The following is a 13,705-nucleotide window of genomic DNA, read 5'->3' as shown; positions in this document are numbered from 1 at the left end:
ACCTATAGACTATTACTATACGATTTGACGTTCTTGAGTTATCCTCAATCTATTAATTACTGTTCCCCACATTCACAACCACATTAGGCCGAATCTTGTACAAATGTTATTTTCTATTCTATGGCACGATGTGGTCTGTCTGTTTGGTATATAAACCCAGTATGTTTGAAAATAATGATCCATATTGCTGAGGCTGTTATTGATGTTCTGAACTTAACTGGCTGAGTTAGGGAGATAGCAGAACCGACAAGTGCTCTAGACTGCTCGTACGGGTTTCGTGTACAAATTGGTCCGATCGATAGAATCCCTTCTCTCCAATCGACGGGAATCGTCACGTCATAAAGAAAAAAGGGCACACAGGCACACAAAATATAACAAATTGTCACAAAAATACAAACATTCAAATCACTATACTCACCTTAATTTAGTATGTGGATTATCATTAATAAATTCTGATGCTTTTTCTAATCCATCTTTTTCTAAAATTTGTTTAAAATCTCGAACCTTCTATTATTTAAATTAAAATATTTTGGGATAAAATGAAATAGATCAGAAGTGGTTTTGTGGACATTTCAGTATTTTTCATAGTTGAAATCATGAGTTAATTGAAGCTAGACAACCATGAAAAACCTGGAAGCACTAGACGGCCGTTTCGTCCTATTATGGAACTTCTCAGCACTGCTCACCCACGATCCCGCCTCGCGACATTTGAACCCAGGACCTACCAGTTTCGCGCCAGAGCACTTGACCGACAGACCACTGAGCCGGCATCCAACGCTTCTGGGTTCGAATCTCGCGAGGCGGGATCGTGGATGAGTACTGCTGAGGAGTCCCACAATATGACGAAACGGCCGTCCAGTGTTTCCAGGTTTTCCATGTTGGTCTAGCTTCAATTGACTCATGATTTCAACTATAAAATGAAATAAAAGAAAAATAATGTAGAAAATAATTCTAAACTGGTTACGGAAATGTCTCATACACACTAATGCAAATACCTACTTTCAACATTGTTAACGTTGATTGGATGACTTATTCAGTATACAGGGAACCTGAGAATCTACCTAATTATTTATATTCGATAGTTTTGATGTTCGATTAAACTTCCTTGAAAAAGCTCAAACCAGATTGTCAAGTGGAACGTTGAATTTACTTCAAATTCATTCGCTGAGATTTTACAAATACATATTCTTCCTCTTTAATGTCTCACATCAACTCGGCGCCTAAATACTGTGAAACTATTCGGTCGAAAGTTTTTACATATTGGTAACGGATAATTCATTTATTTTCAAGGTAATAGAATACCTATGTACTGTATCAATTACTATAATATAAATATTTATCTAATTCAGTAGGCTTTTATTATAGAAATATAGAAATAAGTAGGAGATAACTGAAATTTTTTTTTGGAAATTTGAATATAAGATAGCTTACTGTTGCTGGTCTAGTATTCCGCCCTGAATTGGAATCTCCGGTATCTATTTTCATGAAATTTTCACCGGATTGAAACTTATAAGATGAATTTTTGATTGATGTTTTCACCTACTATACTCATTAGTTTAATAGTTAAAATCATAAACACTACAAATCCACATAGATAAGGCAATAATGTCAGGCATGTCCTGTGTAGTACCAAAGACTATTATCCGTCATATGTAAAATTGTTCTTAATTATAGTTAGTTTTGTCCAATATATTTCAGTATGCAATCAAATATATCAGTCATTAAAGTATAATAATAAATTAAATGTTTGCAGATAACTAGTACTTGAATGATAAGAGTCAACAGTCAGTTGTTTTGTTTACCTATTCTTACTGGTAAATAGATCATAAAGGAGACTGATTGATAAAACTTTCCGATATCATCCTAACATTAATAAGTGAACTTAGCTTGATATACTTGTCGTTTTCATTCACACAATTTTGATTTATATTTATTCAAACACATAAATATTGGTACAAAGGGACACCATATATATATGCGCCACACAAATCTCATTCGCTTAGTGTGATCGCAGTGGTACTGCACAGGTGCCCGAACCGAAGCAGGTGGTTTTCTTAGGGGGCAACACTCGGAGCCTTTGACCTAAAGGTCTGATCTACAAGGCAGTGGAGCATCGTAAGGAGATGCAGTCTCATGGTAGCCAGTGACCAACAATTGGTTCATACGCCATTTGTTCCTTCAGGATACTGGAGCCCATGTGCACCATTGGTTTGGAATCAGGGTTTTCCAACTCCCTTAGATGGACTTTCCGTGTTCGCCAACCCGGTTAAAGCTCCGGACATTCGCTTTTCGTCCTCTCGATTTCGTAAACAACACCCCCTCCACGAGAATGCAGTTAGTAGAACTTCTCTGGCAGAGGCTGTATACGCGTAGCCACGTGAGAGCATTTGCAGAGGGAGAGTGGACTCTCCCCACTCTCGGTCGTACCAGGGCATTTAGGAGACAGTAGAAGCAAATATTACACTCAATATCTTTAAAATCCCAAACCAAGCCTAAAAATGTTTACCATGGCGGTTACAATAATCGACTTTCAATCAATGGGTCGGAAGCTTGAATTTCATTCTTCCTCCTTTGGTTTTGATAGTCAATTAATATAACTAACCCTCATGTACGAATAGTATGGCAGTAAACCAAGTTAATAAACTTGTATTTGATAGAAGAGTTAAATTGATTTAGTTGTATATTGGTATATCATTAAAATACAATATGATATAAGTCTAACATACTTTTATTGGTGTTTTTAAAAGGAATTCTTCGTTTGGTTGAATATTTACAGTTTTCACTAATTCATCTAATAGAACACCTTGAACTTCTAAATTTTTAAATTCATAAAGGTATGTAGATGTATGAATTGCTGGTTCAGCTTGTAAACCATCAAATATATACATTCGAGTTTTTTCCATGATGGCAAATATATTAGGATTATCCTGTAAAATTTATAAAGTAAATTTAGGTATTATATAATCCCAAGTTTTAAAGGTAATAGAATAACCAGGCACTGTACAGAGATTTACCCTATTCAGTAAGTTTCCACTACACAAATATTAATAATTAGGAACTCGAACCCTATACCGTTCGTTACAAATGCCATCGCGTTGCCCACTTAGCTACTGAGTCCTGATAATCACTTGGTTGTCCCAAATAAGACGAAACGCGCGTCCTGGATTCCACAGCTAGCCACTATCTATCTTTACTTATAATGATCGTAACTTAAGGCAATACTGAGGCAATTCTCATAGGATACACAAATGCCAATGACAGACTAGTCACTTGTAGCCCTAAACATCATTGAGAAGATTCAAGTAAACAATACCAAATGAAGTAAATATTTTCAAAGATAATTATAGACTCTAACTACTAGAAGAAACACATACAACCTATACAGATTTAGATATGGTTATGAAGTCATTCTTCACTAAGGATAATTTATAGATCCTTAAACAATCCGTTCACTAAAGTCGGTTAAACACTTGTGCTGTCATGAGTGTAGGCTAGTTACTGTTTTGTGTACATCGGTAAAATCTTAAATTTCATTCCACAGAATATTAAAGAACTCAGACAGAGTGAATATTTATGTGAACAGTCTGATAATTAGTTCAGTACATAACGGAATATTATATTCATTATAATTCTTCCATTTATAGATAGTCAAAAAGAACTGCAAACAATTAGATGGATCCAACTACAATACATTGGCCTGTTTGACTTCGCCTGATTCATAATTTTATCCTGACCTCAGACACTTTAATCCAGAAACCGACTGTAGGTAGAAGTGAAGCTTACTAAATCACATATTACGATAACTCATTGATTAATACTTGTGAAACTTCCTTGAATGTTCTAGAACTTCAAAGTCATTGCACACCATTTTATTGTATTTGAGTTGTGTTTTTTTACGATCTACCATCACAAAACGCTCAATGACACAATTAGGAAGTTAGATAGCATGAGCTCAGTGTAAGATAACAAACCATGAGGAAAAATTCCGAAACGAAAAGATCATTTTTTTAAAACTTTGCTAATAGATCGTGGGAATAAAATGGTATGGAAATCATATGAGCAGATTTATTATGATTTAATATTCAATTCATAGTAGAATTCATTGATTTCTAATAGTTGCGGTAGTTTGACAGTTTGATTTAAACTGTTTATTAATGTAAAAGACTTATTATGTTTGACTGCCATTAATAACTGCGGAGCATTGGATAACATTTTACTGAGGATGAAATAGCTGTTTAATGTTCTTTATTTTTTAATAACTGTCTACTTAAGGTCAGTCCGTGATCTAAACCAGATTCAGTCAGTCATAAATTGAACAGAACCTGTCACACATATGTATTAATTCACAATGTTATATCCAATTAGAACAATAAGATAAAATTACAAGGACAAGTATTAGGGTAGTAAAAGTAGTAACAATATCGGTGATAATAAGAAAGATTAAGTAGAGAGAAAACTGTCCCGTAGGAAAGATAAATTTGTGGAGCAAATACATATGAGATCATTTAGAACACAGGTTTTTAGGGAACATAAAAAAGTGAACTCATCTGAGCTATTGCAATCGATTCTGAGTTACGTTACTAGTTCAAGTTGCCAAATCCCTTACAATCAGAAGTCACTTGTGATTAGTTATAGAAATTCATAACATTCGTTTACTTCATTGCGTAAGGTGATATTTGAATTCCATTAGAAGTGTATTAGTTTAGATTATCGATATGCTAAATCGCAACGAGCTCCTAACAGTTTTAAATATATACATTCATTTAAGCCCCTTCACTACACAAATTCACTAATGATGAGTGAAACTTTCGAAAAACCATTTCTTTAACTAAACATTATTACTATTATTAAAACTCACTTCCTCAAATTTGACATCCCAAACATCTTTTCTTATGAAATTATCAATATTTTGGAATTTGACAGATGACAAAAGACTATTGGAATTGTCTGGTATTAGATGTAACCGAAAAATACCCGATTCATCGATTACACCTAGACAACTAGAAAACAAATCTTTTTAAAAAAATACAATAATAACAAGGTTGTAGTTAATATCATTAGCTGACTGTAGCTAGACAACCATTGGAACCAGGAATAAGTAGACATCTGAGTTGTACAAGCATCGACGACCTCACCAGGGATCGAATTTAAGATCTTCATACTACTTGGTGAATGTCTAACCTTAAGACTACTGATTTGGCATTTGATGGCTTACATTTGTAATTTTCGTCGATCCCATCAACTAATAGCATTGTTGTTTAACTGCTACACTCTCGACATAGCTGAACTCCAATTACTACAGCTCCTTACTGGAAATCTGGGACTTAACTTCTGAAGCAACTTTTGTTTCTAATCTAAGCAACATAACTAAATGGTTAATATTAAAACGAATAACTGGTAGAAATGTTGATCATCTATGTGGTTGTGTCATAAGACAAATCAATATAAATCATTTCAGTTCACTTACGTGGCATTACAATTCACATATATCCGATACGGACAATTATCACCTACTGAAAATTTCATTTCAAAATATAAATCAGGTAATCTGTAAATTTGTATTAAACCAGACTCTCGAGCAATAAGTAAACGTCTAGTTGAATGACTAATTGTTAATGTAGATATTGGATCAGATGAAACTGGTTGATTCATTATGTTCCAGTCAACTTCTGTTTGAAATACTGATGAAGAAATATCATCATCGACGAAACTCGATGATCCAGTTCTTAATGAAATTGTATCAATATGATAAAGCCTAAATTTAACCAACATTCAGAAATTAGAAAAATTCTCTAATGATAAGAATGTTCAAATGATTAAAATGAAAATATTTTTAATCGACAGTCAGTAACAGAATGTCAACAAATGAGTCTTGTTGGGTTCTATATTGTACTTGATATCCTGAAACTTTTTATCAATAATCTACAGAGCATTTTGTTCTTTGCTTTCTTTGCTTTCCGAATTCCCTAACTTGGATTCCGGAAGGGAAGCGGAAAAGATGGAGGTCAAAGAACACATTACGCCGGGAAATAGAAGCAGATATGAAAAGGATGAATATCAACTGGAAAGAACTGGAAAGTAAGGCCCAGGACAGAGTTGGATGGAGAATGCTGGTGAGCGGCTTATGCTCCTTCACGAGGGGTAACAGGTGTAAGTAAGCAAGTTTCTATCTATCAATACTGATAATACTATAAACAATGAGAAATGCAAGGGGAAAGGCGAATCAGAAATGCTATAACTTGTTGTGATTCAAGGCATTAATAGTGTCTGTAAAAATCAATTACATTTACACTGTTACGTATCATCCCATTAAATCATTTAGAAAACTTAAAATTGAATATAAATTTCATAAATAAATGAGGTTGAAAACGTGAGCTATTCAATTCCACTTGATTGGTCGAAGACAGTGCTTTCAGCGAAACCTAAAGGTCCTTTAGCATTTCCTTAATGATATTGTGCAGATTCAGTGCTGTACACTTAGACAAAGCACTTGCCTGGTTGAAAACGCATTTTAGTAGGTGAAAAAAGACCAGTAAATACTGATGATACATCTAAATCAGTTGTATTAATTATAAAAGTCCAAGAGAGAAAGGTAATAGCCTTTTTGTCACACTAAACCACCAATGAGTAGTGAACAATGTAATGTTTGTCAAGTTCTTTAATGCTGATTGAATTCTATCAATAAAGTTGTAATGTTACCACTGATCTAAATAAATCGATATCGCACACATGCACGATTTTTCGATATTAGATAGTTAAATTTAATCGACAGGAAACCGCACAATCTTCGTTTGTCAAGATTACATTTAAGCAAAACGTCATTTGAATACTAGGTTGATTAAAAGTCACAAATTGTACTTTCTCCGAACAAGATTTTACATATCACTGTTGTTGCGGATTTATTACTTTACTACTTATCTTTACAACTTCTAAAATCTAAGATGATGAAATAACGAAATCCTACCGCTGAGATTTACTACACAAAGTACGTTATAGTGACTACTTATTTCATATTCAAGTAGTTAGAAATATGCATAAAATATTTTCAAGCATATAATTGATCAAGATTTTCTATCTAAATGAGAGCTTTCAATTGATCTTGTGTTAACTAGTTGGTTGTGAAACATAAAGTTTAATTTTATTCCCTTCCCTGAATAATACCATCTCACCAAGTTATCGTTTATAAGCTACATTTCAGTGATCATTAAAATATGAACTTACACTCAATATCTAAAGGAAAGTGACCATGATTTTCATCATGTTAACTCTTTATCTTGCGACACATCAACCGAAAGTAGTTTGGGCTCATAACTTGGATAAAAAAATAAGTCAATTACTAACACTTCAAATTACTTTCTAAAAAGTTTACAACTTATTCAAGTATCACTCTCACAAATGTATTTCAACTGACCTTTCAATTCCATCACGTTGACGAATCGTCGATGATGTAAATTTAAAACCTAAATCAAGTGTTTGTTTCGGTGTAAAATACTGCCAAGCATAAATGAAACTTTTATTAATTAAAATAATTTGATTTGAAGTCATCATTGATTGAATTGGTTCAAATTGTACACGTTTTGATTCTATTGCAACACCAATTGCAGTATACATGGTTAAAATAACCTAGAATGAGTTGTATAAAGAGTGTAATTAATTTTTTTAAACAAATAATTATTATTTAAGTATTGTTTGTTTGAATCTTCCCATCGATGTGTTAGGACTGCAACTGGTCAGTCTCTATTTGGCATATGTGCATACTGTGCGTATTGCCTCGATATAGGACTCAGAGGCCGAGTGGATAACATGATGGCGTTTGAAGCGAAAGGTACTGGGTTGGGGTCCCAGAGTGAACATCAACTATGAGATGCAGGTACATTCAGCTGATGAGTCCAAAATAAGACGAAACGCACGTCCTGGATTCCACAGCTAGCCACTATCCATTTTTGCTTACAATTAATTATGCCGTTGTTCAAGAAACCGTTACAAACTGAAGTTTATTTTTCTAATTCTCAATGTTCCCCTTTAAACTTATGGATAAATATGTCGACTTCTTTGATAAAAGTGTTTTTGGTACACTAATTCGTGTTATTTGATGCAAATGAAAATTACCTAACCTCTGTAATCCTTATGTTAGATGATCGTTCTTAATTTATTAATTGTCTTATGATTTACTACTTATGGTACTTATGAACAACTCAGTATTCCAATATATATAGTGATTTTTGAATATATTCAAATCACTACTTGTTATCAACTCCGCCTGTAGCCTCTTCGGGGGCTACTGCCGGTCCCAATCTTAGATAAAGGAGGAGGGTTGGGCATGGGGTTAGCGACCCCACTCCGTAGAAAACTAACTCGCTAAGAAAACGCTAACCAGAAAAAATAATTCAAACCAAGTAATTAAGTAAGTACTACTTGTTATCCCCGTGAATAAATGGAAAAGCAGATACCATTGTCTTCTAAAGAAATATTGAAACCTATCAGTACCTGGTCACTTTATATCAAACTAATTAACAGTTATTATACAATAGATTTTTCTAGAATCAGACAATTTTGATAACTTTTATTCTTCCCATTACATGCTATAACTACATCTGTTTTCATTATTTGAAAAGTGATTTTTTCATACTACTGAAGAGTTTCAGAGTAAGATTTATTTATTTATTTATTTGAACACATAAATATTGGTACAAAGGCGCACCGAATACATACGCGCCATACAAGTCACTTAATTTGTGTGTTGGCTATAATACTACCCGGTTGCCCAAAAAATCAGGTGGTTTCCTTAGGGGGTAACACTCAGAGCCTTTATCATCAAGGTCTAATCCACAAGGCAGTGAAGCAAAGAGAGAAAATGCAGTCCCATGGTAGCCGATGGCCAACAACTGGTTCATACGCCATTTGTTCCATCAGGATCTAGGAGCCCATGTGTACCATTGGTTTGGAATCAGAGTTTTTCAACTCCCTTAGGTGGATCCTTCATATTCATCAAGTCGGTTTTCTCAGCTTTCATTGTTATTACTTCATATCGAAAAATTGTAAAACGTGTTCTCAAGTTCTTGATAATATGACATATTATCCTAAGTGAATGTAAATAAAACTGTGATCTGAAATTAGATAGTTGACAGTATTCTTAGTTTTCATTTTTTGGATAGATAAACGTTCTCAGATAGTAGAAACTGTTAGGATTGAATTCATTTTGTTTTGTTTGTTTGAATCTTCCCATTGATGTTTAGAATTGTAATTGATCAGTCTCTTATTGGTATACGTGCATCCTTTGAGGATTGCCTCGATATGGCCTTAATTCACAAGCATCATAAACAAAGTTGAATGGTGACTAGCAGTGAAATCCAGGACGCGCGTTTCGCCCCAGTTGGGACTCGTCAGTTGGGTGTTCATTTATCCAAGAGTTGATGTTCACCCCGGAACTCGAACCCGTTAAATGTGGTCATCTAACATTAAGAATAATATAACTGTCTGGTCAACGCTTATTTGAATACTCTAAAGTTTTCGATTAAACCATAAATATCCGAGTTTCACATTCTTCTGTTTTTTTCTCCACAGCTCATTTCTAAAAAGGAACTATGAAAGGTGATTACAGACTAAGTTCCTTTAGAAAGTATACACTGTATCGAATATTCTAAGATTTTTTTGTGTTATAATCACGGTCACTTCCATGTTCACCCAAACTTCAACAGTGAGAAAATAGGAAATTTATACAAATTACCTTTGTTTACATGTAAAAGCAAATGCATAGTTTAATTCTTAGGCAAAAGTAAAACGTACTAATTCGTTTCCACCGGAAACTTACCCCTTGACTCACATCACTAGGTTTACAAATCAAACATACATAATCTTCTGAAGCACAAATATCGATTAAATGATGAACGGTAATTATCTTAGTCTACAATAAAAAAGAAATGCAACTACAATGTTTAAAATTACAAAAAAATTTACGATATTTTATATTTTTGCTACTTGACATGTTCACTGTTGACTGATCATCTTTAAACAATGTAAGTACAAGTGAAATCTATCTGCTGGAATACATGAGCGATTAATGAAGGACAGTGTAATGAAGTTAGTAGATCTACAACATTATGATGGATCTTAGGTCATTTTATAAAGTTTCATCACTTACAAACTTCTAGAATCACTAGAGCTGCCCTGTCCATACTTTTTGAAACTTTATTAATTTCTGTGTAATATATATTACGAAGATAAAAAATAGATTTGTTAATGTAGAAGGATTTGTGGAGATTGCATAATTTTTATAGTTCTCATCAGTAATGAATCTTAGTAAGAGCACCATTGTAGACCCGGGAGCATTGAACAGCTGTATGGGACTCTCCAGCAGTGCTCATCTACGATCCTACATTCGGGGGTTCAAGCACAGGACTTTTGATCACGTATGTAAATACTTAACCTCTAAACGACTGAGTCGGTATCCAACGGTTCTAATGTCTAACTTTACTCAATTCACGATTTTATGCAACTGTCATCCATGATCTGCAGTGGATAACTGTCGCACACCCAACATGGCTGATCTCCACTAATCACCTAGTACAACAAGTGATGTCTTGAAACCAAATTTCTTTATGTTCTTTACGTTGATTATGGTATAGAAAAGCGAATAGAAAAAAACTTAGTGGCGATACTGCAAATATGATTTTGTGAGAACTTTATATATAAACAGACTTAAATTCAATTAGTATTGTTTGTTTGAATCTTCCCATTGATGTGTTAGGACTGCAACTGGTCAATCTCTTATTGGCATATGTGCATACTGTGCCTTAATTCACATGCATTGTAAGCAAAGATGGATAGTGGCTAGCAGTGGAATCCAGAACGCATGTTTCGTCCTATTTAAACTTCACGACATTGCACAAGCAAGTGGCTAACAAGACTCAGTGGCTGAGTGGATAAAGCGATGGCGTTTGAAGCGAAAGGTACTGTGTTGGAGTCCCAGAGTGAACATCAACTCTGAAATGCAGGTACATCGAGCTGACGAGTCCCAAATAGGACGAAATGCGCGTCCTGGATTCCACTGCTAGCCACTATCCATGTTTGCAAAATAGAATTTATGTTTGACTTAATGGTTAAACTATTTATCTGTGAACCAGTGGATCACAAGTTTGAACTCTATTCAATCAATTACAGTTTAGATAAAATGGGTGGCATCAGTCAACCAGATGGTGAAAAAAATGGATGTAGAATATAATTGCATCAGTTCACGTCTTCAGATCATATCAGTACAATAAAATGAAATTATCGAGATTAATCTGAGAATGGTAGAAGTAGTAACAAAATTAATGGTAACAGGGAAGATTAGACATAGTCAATATGATTCGATATAGAAGGATTAATTCGCGGAATAAAAAGTATAAGATAATTTTAAGACTTAAGATTTAAGTGAATACAATGAGTAAATGCACCTATGTCATATCACTCACTCAACTTCTTCAACTGTCAATTAAAATCATTATGATTTACAACACAAATAGTATCCTTCAAAGTTGAATACTTAGATCTACACTTGATAAATCAGTTACATTAATTATTGTTTTAATATTTATTTATCTTACTTTGTTTGTTTTCAAATTCCAAAATGTAATTGAATGTTCAAATGTATGCGGACGTGAATAATTGTAAATTATTGTATTCTCTGTTGAACTGTATGCCCATTTATAATATGGACGTAAATTGGCAAAGTATAGAAATGAATCAACAGCTAAAGCCAATCTGAGTGAACCATTACCTTCCCATGTACATGCTGTTAAGCATTTACCAGGTAAAAGTAATGTATTTAAGTGCTATGAAATAAAATAAAATAATATTGATTATTCTACGAAGGTAAAGTTCATAAAGATGAAATTTTGTTTTCCTAATAGACTATGTACTCTCTAATAAGTATAAAATTACACACATACTTCTAAAACACTTCTGTTATATCGACTGGGTTCATTCTTGCCCAGTTGATATATTTGACGTTATACGACTACCTATCAGAGAGCAGTGAATTTATTGATCGCCCAATGATACACAAAAGTTGTATGGGAAGTCTTGAGTACTTATCAGTCCTGCTATCTGCCTAGCCCAGCCAGTTAAGTTCAGAACACCAATAACAGCCTCGGCAATATGAATAACTATTCTCAAACATACTGGGTTTATATACCAAACAAACTGATCACATCGTACCATAAAATAGAAAATAACATTTGTACAAGATTTGGCCAAATGTGGCTGTGAAAAGATTTTTATGGAGTTTTGTTCTCTGAACTGGATGGTTTGGTCGTGGAGCTTTCATCGTCCTTCTGGACGACATCATCAGCACAAACTTCGGGTCTTTTGAGTTGATACTAATTTTTAAAAACGCAAAATGTGTACATACTCAAAAAATTTATCAAGATAAAATTACATCTGCTACAAGAACTGTTTGTCATTTTTCTCTTCCTCTTTTGCGGAATTAGCTATTTTGCTTACGGTGATGAGTCTGTTTTTAAATAATAACTCATTTAACGACTTAAACTGATGAATTTTTATCAGCAACTAAGAATATTTGCCATACCAATTACATCAGTCACTTTAACGGTCTGAAAGAAAACTAGGAATCATAAACAAATATAAGCACTGTACACTGATAGCATTTTCAGTACATCGAGTGGATAATATTTGGGGAAAATAGCAGTTTATTACTTTTCAAGATCCAATATATTCCAACTCAGATCTTGATAAATATAAAGAAAGAAAACTATAGCTTACATTACCAAATGGGTTGTAAAATTGTACTACGTTTATATTACGATCAGCTGACATTTGTGTTCCTGCTACAGCTAACATAGATCCATCTTCGTTCCAAAAAGAACATGTTATTTGAATCCCAGTGTTTAATAGGACTGGATCTAAAACAATAACAAAACCGAATTATTAAGGTTAAGATGAGGTTCATATTAAACATTTATAGCATTAATTGAGTAATCAACATCATTACATGTTTCTTACAATAAAATAAACCTAGAGATAACAAGAGGGTGATTGGAATTAACGCTTACACCTGGTTGATATGATTCAGAATTGGTTACAATGGTATGGATGTATTTGTTCTTTATATTCTTTAAATCCTGACCTCAAGATTCCCTTATACCCTGCATTTCATGGGTTTACTTCTTAACTTCTTAAATCCTATTCCTCATCTCATCACTGATACCACTGTTACTTCTGTTTTACCCCTATAATTTTATCTCTCTTGTCTGATGTGGCATAAAATCGTGAACCCGTGCAAATATGTGCTCCATTCCATGCTGGATAAAGTTTACTTACTTTTAATTGCAGGTTAATTTTTATATTTGCCAAACGAAAACAAGAGATATAAAATAAGTTTTGTCACCATATATAAATTACTAACTATCATACCACATAATTATTCAGATATTTCTTTCATTATGCTAGCAATTTTCGTATGTATTACAAACAATACAAATGTTCGTTTCTTCTTTAGACATTACCTTAACTATAAGTACGTAGTTGACGGTATTTGTAAACAATCCTGACGTAGAAATGGCTTTTTACTGTCTATATTCATTAACGCATAGAATGAACGACTTTACTAGCCATAAAAATTACTTTACCGTGATCTTACGTAAGTACTTAAGCAAAAAAACGTTTAAGGAAGTGCCAACTTATCCCAACAGTCTACTGTTAGCTT

The 13,705-nt window shown here is 33.7% G+C and overlaps 1 protein-coding gene across 1 annotated transcript in view; it reads right to left on the bottom strand.

Annotated features, from left to right (window-relative positions):
* Positions 1–13,705, bottom strand: part of Smp_124350 (putative wd-repeat protein) — a gene marked incomplete at both ends in the record, with an annotated part of 36,165 nt that overhangs the window by 18,206 nt on the left and 4,254 nt on the right. Inside the window, 7 exons of the mRNA XM_018793063.1 lie at positions 419–507; positions 4,859–5,000; positions 5,468–5,755; positions 7,412–7,623; positions 9,812–9,904; positions 11,586–11,813; positions 12,763–12,902. Of these exons, the coding sequence (XP_018647613.1) occupies positions 419–507; positions 4,859–5,000; positions 5,468–5,755; positions 7,412–7,623; positions 9,812–9,904; positions 11,586–11,813; positions 12,763–12,902 (1,192 nt within the window). The remainder of the gene's footprint in view (positions 1–418; positions 508–4,858; positions 5,001–5,467; positions 5,756–7,411; positions 7,624–9,811; positions 9,905–11,585; positions 11,814–12,762; positions 12,903–13,705) is intronic.

Source organism: Schistosoma mansoni, chromosome 1, assembly GCF_000237925.1.
Source record: "Schistosoma mansoni strain Puerto Rico chromosome 1, complete genome".
Lineage (NCBI taxonomy): Eukaryota > Metazoa > Platyhelminthes > Trematoda > Strigeidida > Schistosomatidae > Schistosoma > Schistosoma mansoni.
This window is presented reverse-complemented; position numbering and strand designations above follow the sequence as displayed.